This window comes from Neophocaena asiaeorientalis, unplaced genomic scaffold (genome assembly GCF_003031525.2).
Source record: "Neophocaena asiaeorientalis asiaeorientalis breed wild unplaced genomic scaffold, Neophocaena_asiaeorientalis_V1.1 scaffold119, whole genome shotgun sequence".
Lineage (NCBI taxonomy): Eukaryota > Metazoa > Chordata > Mammalia > Artiodactyla > Phocoenidae > Neophocaena > Neophocaena asiaeorientalis.
Window position 1 is genome coordinate 8,117,445 of NW_020175821.1, and position 14,608 is coordinate 8,132,052.

Consider the following 14,608-nt stretch of genomic DNA (forward strand, 5'->3'; position numbering starts at 1 on the left):
TACAGAGATTAGGATAGAGGTTTTCAAATTGTATTGAAATTGTATTGGGTCTAGATACTAGCATTTATTCAAAGAAAGAGAAGATTATGCCTTTGGACTGGCTGCATTTACCAGTTAAATAGCTACTGTTTAAAAATTGAAAATAAAATGAATATGTAAGATGGCTTTTAAAATTACTGAGTTGTGTTATATATTCATGTACTATAAAGTGGTTACATATAGTAGAATCATTTGAGAGCAAATATATTGGTATATTAGCATCTTTCTTTAGTTGAGTTTAAAAATATAATTGGGGCTTCCCTGGTGGCACAGTGGTTGAGAGTCCGCCTGCCGATGCAGGGGACACGAGTTCGTGCCCCGGTCCGGGAAGATCCCACATGCCAGATAAAACAAGTAAATTAAACTGAGAAGTTATTTATTTTGTCTAAGCTTTGTGTTAAATTTTAACTCAGACATTGACTTTATTATGTAAAATATTTCTCTCTAAAGCACTTAAAGCGTAAATCCAATGATAAATATATTTTGATAGTAATCTGACCCTGACTTTCCATTCTCAATTATGAAGGATCTGCAGTGTCAGAATTCTCTGTGCATATCATCTAGTTAGAAAATACCAAAACCAAAATACATGAGGTAAAGATTAACATCTTTGGGCTTCATAATTATAGATAAGCTAACAGGTTGGTTTTTTTTTTTTAATGTTAAACTAATCTGTTTCTCCAGGTGCTTGTTTTAAAATTATCTTAATAATTGTCTTATTCCATTTAGAGAAATTAAATATCATACAGATTGTACAACAATGCTAAGATGTTTCTAAATGAAGAAACGTGAAAAAATGTGTAAGTGTAATAAAATTAAATATTCAATCATCCATTATATTTATAAAAATAAGTTACAAAGAGTTTTCATTTGCATATAGTCTAATATTTATGGAAACATCAGTGTTTTAGGCAGTAAAAAATTTCTTGAGAAAAGTTCCATATCTGAGTGTATTCTAGGGTAGGATGAATAATCTTCCTACCGCATCGCTGACTAATATCATCCCACGTGTAATAGTATACCAATTTAGAAGAGATCTCGGAGATCAGGGTGGCTTCAGGCCATTGATTTCTCAAGGACAGGAGCTTGAATTGCTAGGAGTCTCTGGATCTTATCCAAGGAAATATTTTATAAAAACAATTTGAAATGCACGTCTTATGGGCAGTGATCGTGAGGTCCCAATGACTTGTCACTTTCTAATGAACAGAAAAATGGAAGCAAAGACAGATTGCACTTGCACAGGGTAACCAGCATCAGGAGAAAGTCATTACCAACTACAGTAGAACATGTTAGCCTGACTCAAATATGTATTATATACAGTGTTGATTTAAAGTACAAAGATTCATTCAGAACAATATGTACATTATTGTATGGAATCTAGACAAGCAGTTTCATTATTAAAACTTAGACATTTTTTGGAAAAGAATTATAGTCTATTTAAATAGTATCATCTCATGAGATAAGAACTCCTGAATCATTGTTTATGCGAAGATGCCTACCAAAATCACCAGACATAACCTCTGATAAATTTACAATGTGTCAAAATTGTTTATTTCTCAGTTCCCGCATTTCCTTGGTTTTACACGTCCATTGGAATCATCTATTGATGTGTGTATGTGAAATATCCTTACTGATTGGCCTGCCCTGTGTGAAAGATCTAAATCATCAGACCATGACTCGTAACAGCATCTCATCCTCACCAAACATGGTGCAGACCGTATTACCAAACTATAATGACTCATACATGCAGCTTATTTCATTATTAACTCTGAGAAAAAAATGTAACTTTATTTTAGCTATTTTATAGTTTTACAATAATCTCCTAGTGAAATGGTCTATAATGTGTTTCAGAAAAATATTTGAAAATCTTCCTTAAAGTTTTAAATTTCTGTTTATTCTAATTGTTTTAGCTCCATAGAATTTTCAGTGCTTATCCTAGGAATAAATAAATTGAAAATATTTCTATGAATACACAAAAATCTTGAAATAATTTTACCAGGGTGTACTTCTGTGATGAATACAGATTCATGTGGAAAAAATGTGCCCAATGTGACTTATGTTTACATATTTTACTGACTGTCTTATCTAAAGGCAAGCCAAATTACTTTACAGCTACATCATGGAATGCAGCCATCTTTGAAATGAGATATTACAGCTATTTCTCTACTTTAACAGTTCAGAACTGGGGCATGATGATTTTGCAATGAAATAAAAGGCTGTAAGGAAAATGGGAAGATTGTTGGCTTGATCTTTCATTGCCCACCTGTATAAAATCACATGCTCTTAAATTCCTTTTCATGCCTTTTAGATAGGCATTTATTTACTCCCAAACCCTTATAGAGAACACAAAACATAAATTCTTAGGTTCAATCATGAGAGACTTTTAAAATGATTTTAATGATGTGTAGCCTGATGCTAAGTGCTAAGGTGATATGTATGTGCTATGTGACCAGTATATATGAGAATCAAGGAATTGGAAGGGCAGCTAAAAAATGACTTTCTGCCATGCTGGCCTTGTACATTCTTGCTTTGAGTTTTCCAAATTTCCACCCCAAACCATGGCAGTAATAGATGAATATATGAAGGAAAAGTATGAAACAGCTGTGCTGGAAAGCATTATAAACATCTCTGTGAATTAAGAATGAATAGACATACAAAATAATTCAGAAATGAAGCTGTGGGGCTGTAATACAAAGGGTCAGGAAATAAGCAAAAGCAACTGGGAGATCACAGTCCTGTGGGGAAACAGACTGAAAGTGCCCCCTCTGAGGGAGAACCTCAAAGAGATAAAAATAAAACATCCACTAAAGAAAAAGCAGTCAATTAGAAAAATAAATCACTCAAAATGAAATAGCAGTAGTATGATGTGAAAAGTAAACAATTAGAAATTTGGGGTGAAACACAGAATAGTGGGCAGAATAAACTCTAGATGAACCAAGTCGAAGACAGAATGAGTGAAGCAGAAAAAAATAATTCACCCAGAAGACAACATTGAAAGAGCAACGTAAAAATATGGAGGATAGGGCTTCCCTGGTGGCGCAGTGGTTGAGAGTCCGCCTGCCGATGCAGGGGACACGGGTTCGTGCCCCGGTCTGGGAAGTTCCCACGTGCCGCGGAGCAGCTGCACCTGTGAGCCATGGCCGCTGAGCCTGCGCGTCCGGAGCCTGTGCTCCGCAAGGGGAGAGGCCACAACAGTGAGAGGCCCGCGTACTGCAAAAAAAAAAAAAAATATGGAGGATAGATAGATAGGAAAATAGCAATATTTGTGTAATAGATGTTTCAGGAAAAAAATAGAAGGCAGAAGAACAGTATTTACAGATATAATGGCTGAAAACTTAGGTTCGAAGAAAGATGAGTTTTGGAATTGAAAGTGCATAGTAGGTTCAGTGCAGTGTAAATAAAAATAGATACCTTGTGTTAAAATTATAGAATGTCATAGGTAAACTGAAAATTGTACTGTCGAGCACAGAGATAATGAAGATTCCTTATATGGGAACCACTGTTTGACAGCATAAATCTCATTAAGAACAACTAAAGCCTGAAGAAGTAATAATATATTACAACTAAACTGTTATGTGGTGGAGATAGAAAAATAGGACATTATCAGACAGGTAAAAACTAGGAGAGTTTACCACTCACAGATCTTCAGTGAAAAAATAAAGAATGGACTTAAGTCAGAAATAAATTGAATTCCAGGGGAAATGAATGACAAACAATGGTGAGCACAGACACTGTAAAATGTGTTCATAAGCTTACATTTTCTTGCCCAAAATGATGGAACTAAAATTTAACACAGTGATAACAACTTAAATGGTAAAACTTATTTAGTGTCTAGTTAAAAACATGCTAACTTGTTTTGGTCAAAAAGTTGCTAAATGGAATTCCCTGGCAGTCCAGTGGTCAGGCCGCTGGGCTTTCACTGCTGGGGGTGTGGGTTCAATCCCTGATGGGGGAACAAAGATCTTGTAAGCTGCACGGCGTGGCTAAAAAAAAAAAGAAAGATGCTAAACATAAATTCTTAGATTAAAAAAATTAAAAATAAATTCTTAGATTTATATTATAAGGTTCATAAATTCTTAGATATTTAATACTTTAGACTTAAATACTGTGGTTTTGAATGAATGTTAAAAATTACAAGTGATTACTGGAAGAGTAGAAATTCAGTCTACAGCTTTCTTTTTTTTATTTTTCAGATTAACATGCATTTATTCACTAAATATTTCTTGAAAGCTTACACTTGAAAGTGTTCCAGGCACTGTACTAAGATGAGACCAATGAAAAGGATCACATTTTTAAAACAGTTTTTATTGGAGTATAGTTGCTTTACAATGTTGTATTAGTTTCTGCTGTACAGCAAAGTGAATCAGCTATACGTATACATATATCCCCTCTTTTTTGGATTTCCTTCTCCTTTAGGTCACCACAGAGCACTGAGTAGAGTTCCCTGTGCTGTACAGTAGGTTCTCATTAGTTATCTATTTTATACATAGTATCAATAGTATATATATATTGGGAGATTGGGATTGACATATATAGTCTACAGCTTTCTAATCAGCAGAGAAAACAGACAAAATATCCTTTTTGATCCAGTATGAGGCAGAAAGTGGCAAAGGAAAAAATATATATATAAAGTTTAATGTAACAAAAAGTACACAATAAGGTGATGGAAACAGGTCCAGACAAAAAAAAAAATTGTAAAATATAAAAAATTTAAAATCAGTTCTTTGAATTTGTATTTATAAGATAGGATAAAAAATTTCAAAACCCAGTTATATGTATATCAGAAAAGCGTTAACAAAAGAAAGCTGGCGTTGTAATGTTGATAAATAGAATATATGATAAAAGTCATATGTGGAGATAAAAAGCTCACTACTTCTTGATAAAGGAATAATCCTCCCAAGAAGTTTTAGAAATTATGAATTTGTGTCCATAACAACACACCTCTCAAATGTATAAAACAAAACTTTGAATTATAAGAAATTATTAAAACCAAAATCATAATGGGAGGTTTTAACCACCCCTTTATTTGAAACTGATGGTTCATGGAAACCAAATATTAGTAAGGTCATAGAAATATGAACAGCAGAATTAGCAAGATCATAATTTTTTATGTTTAGGTATAAAATCTTACTTTGCTTTCAGCAAATCCACTTTCCAAGCACAAATGGGGCATTTATAAAATATAATCATTTATAAGTCACAAACGAGCTTCACCAAATTTTGAAGAATTATCATATAAAGACTACAGTCTTGACCATATGCAATTAAGTTAGAAGACAACAAAAAGTAGTGAAAGTAAACAAACATGTTTTGACACTTAAAAGAGTGTCAAAAATGGATGGACCAGAGCCATAGTAATTACTATAAGTAAATCTCATTAACAATATGAACTGAAAAAAACAAGTAAAAAGTTATCATTCGTGTTAAAATTTGATATACATGAACAATAATAAATATTGTTTTGGATATGTACATTTGTAGTAAAATTATAAAAGCATAGTTGGGAAATAACATACCAACTTCAAAAGACTGAAGGCTAGGGAAAATAGATTGATTAAGGGTAGATATACTGTGAGATTCTATTATGTTGGTGGTGTTTAAAGAAAAGTTATGGAGGAAATAGGGCAAGATGTTAATGCTTATTAAATCTGGGTGGTGATTACATAGATGCTTGTCTCAAATATTTTATTTACCTACTCATTTTAAACATTGAATTGCAAAGGTTGCAAGGGTTGACAGGAGTAAAGGAACTGGACAAAGTCAACAATTAGTTCATCAAGTGTTTACCCAGCCAATTGAAATTTTGATTTTAATGAATGCATCTTGAGAATAAGATTGCTGTGAAAGGAGTCAAATAATCCATCTAGTGCTAGTAGTCTGAGTTGTTTCCTTTGCGATTAATGTAATTTAATATCAGTAGGAGAAGAATCCTTAATCTTCATCTGACTTCCCTTTTATTATTCTGTATGTGATTATAAGAAATACCATGTTACAAAGAAGGCATTTGACTAGAAAAAGAAAATTATTACTCAGTTTGTATAATTAATAAGCTGATTGGTTTAAACCAATAATCAATAAAAATAGCCTATTTAAATGAACCTAAGCCTAATACATGTATTATGGATGTAAATAGCTAAAATGAATTCATTCCTTTCATAGCTGACTTGTGGTGTGGCATGTGATTTTTTTCCTGGCAGGTTAGTTTTGGAATGTGGGAAGAGTTCCTGTTGTCCACAGTAGTCTACCTATACCCCATCACCCACATAAACTCTGCTATTATATCATTTGAACATCTTTATCAGAGATTATGCAAATGCTATTGGTACTATGATGATTTTTCAGAGTGTTTCTGTTTTTTCTTGGAAAACACTGTCACACAAGTGGTCATTGAAATGAGCTGTCATTTAATTTGGTAATAGTTATTTGTGTCCATATGCTACTAAGTGAATTAATTATATAGGCATACAGTTTACAACTCTTTTATTTTCTACTTTTATTCTCCAAATAAGAAGTTTGAAACAGATAAAATAGAAATGTCAGAAAATTCTCGCTGTTGTCCATGAGTAAAAAAAAATAATAATAATTAAAATACCAAGGATTTAAATTTCATATCTTTGAAATGATACTTTTTTTTTCCATCCTAATTACAATTCCTCAAAAATGAAAAAGGGATTGAAACAATGTGTCTTGTAGTTGATGAAGTGCAATTGAAATGAATTGGAATGAAACTTATTTTTCAGGAGCAAGAAAACCAGTTACCCAAGGGCAATAGAAAAATAAATACTAGTAAGGTACATTTTGCCTTAAAATAGACATACACTAGTTTCCTAGGCAAGGAGGAGCCAAGGGAAGGGAAACGTGTCTTTAAACCTCCATTTTAATCGTTATCTAAAAAAAAATTTAACCTTTCTTGGCAGGTTTAGATCCAGATAAGCATCTTGGAAAAACCCTGGACCAAATGGAGCCTTATCTCTTAGAGGTAAGAATTTATACTATTTCTCAAAATATAGGCATCTAAAGCAGGAAAATAAATAATGCCATGATATAATGATTATACAATCAATTTTTAGAAAAACTCAGATACATTGATGATGCAGTTTTATGAAAAAATTAAACCTCTAGTGGATATGAAAGTATGTTTTAAATTAATTACAAAAGTTATGTCAGCTCGTTGAGCTCACTGAAAGAGTAAGTAAGCTATACCTAAAAGGAAATTGTTCTGTCAAGAAGTTTACTTTTGGGCTTCCCTGGTGGCGCAGTGGTTGAGAGTCCACCTGCTGATGCAGGGGACACGGGTTCGTGCCCCGGTCCGGGAAGATCCCACATGCCGCGGAGCGGCTGGGCCCGTGAGCCATGGCCGCTGAGCCTGCGCATCCAGTGCTGGTGCTCCGCAACGGGAGAGGCCACAACAGTGAGAGGCCCGCATACCGCCAAATAAATAAATAAATAAATAAGTTTACTTTTATTAAAATCGACATTGTTAAGTACTATACAGTACCTGATAGTCTCCATCAGTACCTAATCAGGTGCATTTCCATCAGAAATGTGAGTGGAAACTTCCTTTAGAGATTATCTAATCTAACCTCTTCTTTTTTACCAATTAGGAAATTAATTTGCAGAGTAGTAAATAAATTATCCCAAGGCTTCAAGTTACAATTGTTAAATCCTGAATGTGTTCTAAATATTAAAGGTTCTGTTATTTTTACTCTTTTCTATTAATTGTATTATATTTTATTAGAATTGTGGTCAAATGTTATGATTAGTATGACAATGCTAAATTAGCTAGAATAGTGTAATTATTAGAATTTTTTTTAATTTTACAATCATGGTAGAAAATCACCCTACTTCTGTGACAGAAGTGAACTCCTCTATTATCATTTTTCCCTCCCATGTTCTTCATCAAAATTGTCTCTGGACATTGTTAATACCATTGCTGTGATATAAACTGTTAGCAGGTGTACTCTTCACTAACTGTATAGATTTCACATCTTCTTTCAGACTTATTTGTATTTGATTATTTTATGGCTTATCAATATGTACCAAATGCTTAGAAATCCCTAAAATGCTAATTCCTTCTTTTATTAAGCATTATTAAGCATCTAATATGTGCCAGGGAAATAGTAATGATTAAAATTAAAATGCAATGCTTATATAATTGTGACAAATTATATTTGATTTCTAGATAATTTGGTGTCATTTATTTAAGTCTATCTGATGGACATGATTGCTTTCCATGCCCTTCTGATAGGACTCTTCTCACAGCAGTTTGTTCTGTGGCCAACATATCTATGTTCACATCTATTCACTACCATCAGACTAAATTTTGTTTCTGCAAAAACAATGTATAGATAAATAATGAAATTAAATTTATGAGGGTGAAAGAAAGAGAACTTCGGAAATGGGAGACTGGAGCTTTGGCAAAAGAGCTTTTGTAAGCTGCTTCTAAAATTTGAAGTGAGTTCAGGTTTCAAGCATGTAGGGATTCTTTGTAGAAAAGGTTAAGTAAAGTTTTAGGATTGCCATGATGTTGATTGTGAATTAACCTGTATGTTATCATATATGTTTAAACACAAAAATGCAGAAATTATTTTATTCAACTTCAGCAAGTTCCTCACATGACCTGGAAATCTTACATTTCATTAGAAAAATAATCTACCCATTCTCTATAATGGTAATTTTATTCCTTCTCCACTCCTTAAATTTCAAATCCCTTCATATTTTCTCCTCACAACGAGAGGATGACTTGTTTCTTCCTTCACAGAAAAAATAGAAATCATCATCCTGGGAATCCCTCCACCTCTTAGCACCACTCCTTCTAACTGATGCACACTTACACCTATCCTTGCTTGCTGTGTTGGGGAGAAGTGTCCTTCATCCTGTCTATGGCTAATCCACTCTCTGTGCTCTAGATCCCATTAGCATCTGCCTTAGAGACCTTGCAATCAACCCTCCCCCTCCAGTATCTTCCTCCTCTCTCTCTTTATGGTCTCCTTCACATCACTGTTGAAACATTCCACCATCTCTCCCATCCTAAAGATTCCCTCCCTCTACTCTAGGTATTTCTCTAGCGACCTCTCTTTATTCTTTGCTTCAAAACCAAAAATTTCAGAAGTGTTATCTGTATTCATAGTACTTCTTCACGTCTCAGACACCTCATATACCTAGCATCTTACTTATTTTTCCACCTCTAAATGGGTACAGCTCTAATCAAGATCACCCATGATCTCCAGTTTTACCAAACCCAACAGACACTTCTCAGTCCTTATTTGACAGTTATAAACATTTCTTCTTGAAATGCTTATACCGGCATTCGTGATGCCACACTTTCCTAGGTTTTCTCCTTTGCTTCTGGACACTCTTAGTCTCTTTTGCTAGTTCCTATTCTCGTCTCCATTTTCAGTCTACAGACTTCCTGGGTGATCTCAGTCACTCACATGGCTTTCATTACTAGCTCTATTCTGATAACTCCCAAATATTTCTAGCCTAGATTTCTCTGCTAAATTCTAGTGCCCAAAGGCACTGCAAATTAAATCTCTCCAAACTTGATTGTGGGCTTTATATCTATCACTTTTTGCCATTCCCTTTGTCATCGCCTTAATTCAGATGCCTGTCACTTCAAGCCTAGAGTATTACTGATACCTCCAAATTTGCCTCTATTTTCCATTTTATTTCTCAAAGAATTTATTTTGCTACTGCCTCAAGATCATTGTTCAAATATATTCTACTGTAATTGTGTCACTCACTTCAAAACTTTACATGAGTCCCCATTGCCTACAGGCTAAAATCCAAATTCTTTACACTCCTCTCCCTCACCTACTCTATCCAACCCATTAACATGATCTTGTCTATTCTATCTCCAGAATATATTCCAAATCCAAGCACTTCTCACTGCCTCTGCTCCTACTACCAGACCATAATCATCTCTTATCTGGAATACTCCATCAACCCCCAATTGGTCTGCTTACTTCTGTCATTTCCCTGCTATGAGCCATTATTCATACAGATGCCAGAGTGATTTTTTTTTAAGTGTAAATCAGATATATCACTATTTTGTTTAAAGTTTCAGTGGTTTTTCATTTCAATTAGAATAACAGCCAAACTCCTGTGAGATCACAACCACTGAGACCCTGTATGATGAGCATTTTATCAATCTTTTGTCTCGTTTTCTCCCAGTCTGACTCACTCACTGAGCCATAGCCACATATGCCTCTTTTATTACTTAAGCACACTTTATTTACCCTTTTTCTCCTTAAGACTTTCCTCTGCTTGAGGGTTTTTTTCCTCAGACCATCACATGGTTAATGCTTTCTCATAATGTGACAGCTCAAATGCTACTTTCTCAGTTCAAAAGCTCTCCCTGACTACCCCAGCTAACGTAGGTCTCCTCAAATTATTTTATTTGTTTCTCTGTCTACATGTATATTTTCTGTTGCCTCTCCTCTTACTCCACTAGAATGTAAGCTCCAATAATATTATCAAGATTTTGGCAAAAACATGAGTTCTTTAGTTCTTTCATTCATTTGTTTGTTCTGTCTGTCCATTCATCGCTCTCATCTTTAAATTATTTAACATTTATTGAGGACCTGTTATGTGACAGATGCTGTGGTGAGCACTAAATATACATGACGAATTAAGTAAACAAGATCCTTGTTCTTGAGGAGTTTACAATCTGCTACTGTTGTTTTCAGACCTGAGAGGAAAACTGGGGACCTTGTTAAAAATGCCTATACTCTTTTCCCATTCCAAGAAATTTCAGTTCTGAAGGACCAGGAATTTGACCTTTAAATAAGCACAAGGTAATTTTGACATAATGATCAAATGTATAATCTTCTAGTTCCTCAGTACCAACAACATACTTCAAGTCCTATCTTTCTAGATTTCTCTGAAAGAGTGTATGCTAGCAAACAGAATCCAACAGCACATTAAAAGGATCATACACCATGATCAAGTGGGGTTTATTCCAGGAATAGACAGCCTCATCAATAAGTGGTGCTGGGAAAGCTGGACAGGTACATGTAAACGTAGGAGATTAGGTCACTCCCTAATACCATGCACAAAAATAAGTTCAAAATGCATTAAAGACCTAAATGTAAGGCCAGAAACTATCAAAATCTTAGAGGAAAACATAGGCAGAACACTCTATGACATAAATAGTTTATGTGTTGGGAGTGAGAGATATAAAGCAGAATTTTATTTATTTTAGGCAAATCAAACATTCATTTATGGAAATGAAACATTAGCATATGACTTACTTATGAACCTGTCACTCCTTGCTCTACAGCTTTTGATGACTCCTATTCGCTATAGAACAAAGTCCAAACTGCTTAGTATATACTTTAAGGCCCTCTTTTATCTGATTTTAACCTACTTCCCTAGGCTGATATTTACCACCCACTCCTCCCATGTCCAGGAATCTTATGCTCTGGTCTCTTGGACTGATTTCTACTCCTGTTCCCTTGGACCTCCTGATATTTCTTACTCCACTGGGACCTTACTCCTTTCCACTTTCTCTATTCTTTGACTATTAGTCTCAGATGCTCACCAGTCTTCCCATAAAGTTTTCTCCATTTTACCCGAAGGAATTAATCTCTTGGAGTGTATGCCTTCCACTCACTCCTGAATTTCTGGATACTTCCTTAGCTTCCTCTTGGGGCTTCCGATTATATTCCACCCCTTATATATTGTGGCTCCATCCATAGCCATCCTCCTATGGTGATATTAAATACCTACATGACTTCAAGTACCAATTTTTTTTTTTTTTTTTTTTTCGGTACGCGGGCCTCTCACTGTTGTGGCCTCTCCCGTTGTGGAGCACAGGCTCCGGACGTGCAGGCTCAGCGGCCATGGCTCACGGGCCCAGTAGCTCCGTGGCATGTGGGATCTTCCCAGACCAGGGCACGAACCCGTGTCCCCTGCATCGGCAGGCGGACTCTCAACCACTGCGCCACTAAGGAAGCCTTTCAACTACCAATTTTATTCTTATGACAGTTAAGGCTATTTCTCCATCATCCTTCTATGCCTAAGATATGTGTTTTTTCTTTTTTTTGTTGTTTTTTTTTTTTGCCATGCCATGTGGCATGGGGATCTTGTTCTCTGACCAGAGATCAAACCCATTCCCCCTGCAGTGGGAGTGCGGAGTCTTAACCTCTGGACCACCAGGGAATAGATACATGTATATGCATAACTGAATCACTATGATGTATACCTGCAACTAATGCAACATTGTTAATCAACTATACTCCAATACAAAATAAAAAGGTTAAAAAAAAGACGTATTCAGCTGCCAACTGGGCACCTTTCTCTCTTAGGTATCTTCAAGCACCTCAGCCTCAACTGTGAAGAACCGAACATTTCTTTCCTGACATCTATGCCATATTTATGTTTCCTGACAGTGAAAGGCCCCATTGTTTCCTCGGGTATCCAAGCCCCCCCAAAAAATAAAAATTAAAAACGAATTGTAATAAATCATTTCACATAATCCATTATTCATAAATAAGGCCTCAAGTCCTTTTCATTCTACCTTCCTAATATCATATTATCTGTTCCTTTTTGTCCTCATGTCACCACATTAGAGTCTTCCCTCTCTTCTTTTTTTTTTAAATTAATTTTCATTGGAGTATAGTTGCTTTACAATGTTGTGTTAGTTTCTACTGTATAGCAAAGTGCTTCCCTATCTTCTTTTTCAAGTCTGTCTCCTCCCTGTCTTGCCCCTTGTCCCTCCATTGTCCATATATTGCCATCATGATGTATATGAATTCAAATCTGATCATATCACACTTTCATTTCAAAAAGCAAACTTTTGAGTTGCTCCCCATTGGCTTAAAATAAAATTTAAACTTCTAACACAGCACAGTCTGTCCGTGGGGAAGAGTGAAGCTTGTAAGGTATACAATCTCCAGCATCTACCCTATCCTTCATCAACTCTGAATAGTTGATGATTTCCCTAGAGTGAGCATCCCCTCATACCTCCATGTTCTACTCGCCTTCTACTCACCTTCTCTGCATGTTTTCTCTCTCCTTCACTCTACTAAATCCAATTTGTCCTTAAAGTCTAAATTCAGAGTTTAGTACTGTGAGGTTGTCTTGCTTAAATAAGCCTTATTTGAGCCTGCCATTTTCCTCTTTGCCTCCTGGTATGTAGCACTTCTCATGCTATATAATATTTTTCTCTTAAGGTTTATTATAAAGTTAAGGCATATAATATGTAAAAACATAAATTCAAATAGTATAAAATATAGTGAAAAATATTCCACTGACTCCAAGCTCCAGTTTTTCTGTCCTTTCCCAGAGCAACAACTCTTTTCTGATCTAGGGTATCTTATCAAAAACATTTTTGCATATGTAAAAAATGTATGCATGTGTTTATCCACTTTAACCTAAATTGGAGTATACTATGCACATTAGTCTCCATCTTCCATTTTAACATATGAAAATTCAGGTCATTTTTTCCCACATCATTGTGTTCTATTACATGCACACAAAACCTGTTCTTTATTGATAGATTTTATTCTTTATTGATCCCTTTCATGTCTTTTTCTGTTACAAATAATGCTAGAATGAACATTACATATAATTTTGGGCATGTATGAGATTATCTATAGGATAAAATTCTAGAATGGACATGCTAGGTCAAATGTATATATGTTTTTAATTTTAATAGATACTTAAGAAATCCATTTCCAGTTATGGTGGAATAACTTGCATGAGATCAACTCTCCCAGTTCAAATAACTAGAAAAGTGGTATGAAATTAAAACAAATTAATGTTGGAAGGCATTAGAGAATTACAAAAACTGAAATAATTTAAGGGGCCAGAATTCTAGAGAGGATGGAAGCCCTGAACGTTGCCTCTTCTTCTAATTCAAAAATGCTACAGAAGTGCCAAGAAGCTGAGGAGAAAACTCCAGCTGAGAAGCTGACTTGGACTTTCAGCAGCTTCATGGGGCTAGGGAGACAAAAATTAGAATTCAGGGCAAACCAAAGTGGAATGGACCTGCTTAACCCTCCAAGTTTTCAGCTGGATTTATACATGGACTCTAACTTAGGAATAAAGGCAAACCAGAAATAGTGCAGCCCTTGCAAATGCTTATATCCAACTTTGAATCATATCAATCCTAGAGTGAATTAAAGTGATCTGATCCTACTCTTATTGCCTATTTCTCTCTGGAGAAAAATAACGCTATTCAGAGCCTTAGATTTAAAATATCTCACATACAGTTTTCAGCAGGCAATCAAAAATTACCAAGCATATCAGAAGACCTGAGAAGATAACTGAAACTAAGAAAAAAACACAAAATAGAAACAGTCCCAGAGGATATCTATTTAATCAGATTATCAGCTGTAGACTTTAAAATGACTATGGTAGGGCTTCCCTGGTGGCGCAGTGGTTGAGAGTCCACCTCTCACGGGTTCGTGCCCCAGTCCGGGAAGATCCCACATGCCGCGGAGCGACTGGGCCCGTGAGCTGTGGCTGCTGAGCCTGTGCGTCCGGAGCCTGTGCTCCGCAACGGGAGAGGCCACAACAGTGAGAGGCCCACATACTGCAAAAAAAAAAAAAAAAAAAAAAAAAC

At 35.4% G+C, this 14,608-nt stretch overlaps 1 protein-coding gene across 2 annotated transcripts in view; it reads left to right on the forward strand.

Annotated features, from left to right (window-relative positions):
* DPH6 (diphthamine biosynthesis 6) overlaps positions 1–14,608 on the forward strand; it is a 174,047-nt gene that overhangs the window by 132,855 nt on the left and 26,584 nt on the right. For both annotated transcript variants that reach the window (XM_024732550.1, XM_024732551.1), the window contains exon 6: positions 6,957–7,018. In XM_024732550.1, the coding sequence (XP_024588318.1) occupies positions 6,957–7,018 (62 nt within the window). The remainder of the gene's footprint in view (positions 1–6,956; positions 7,019–14,608) is intronic.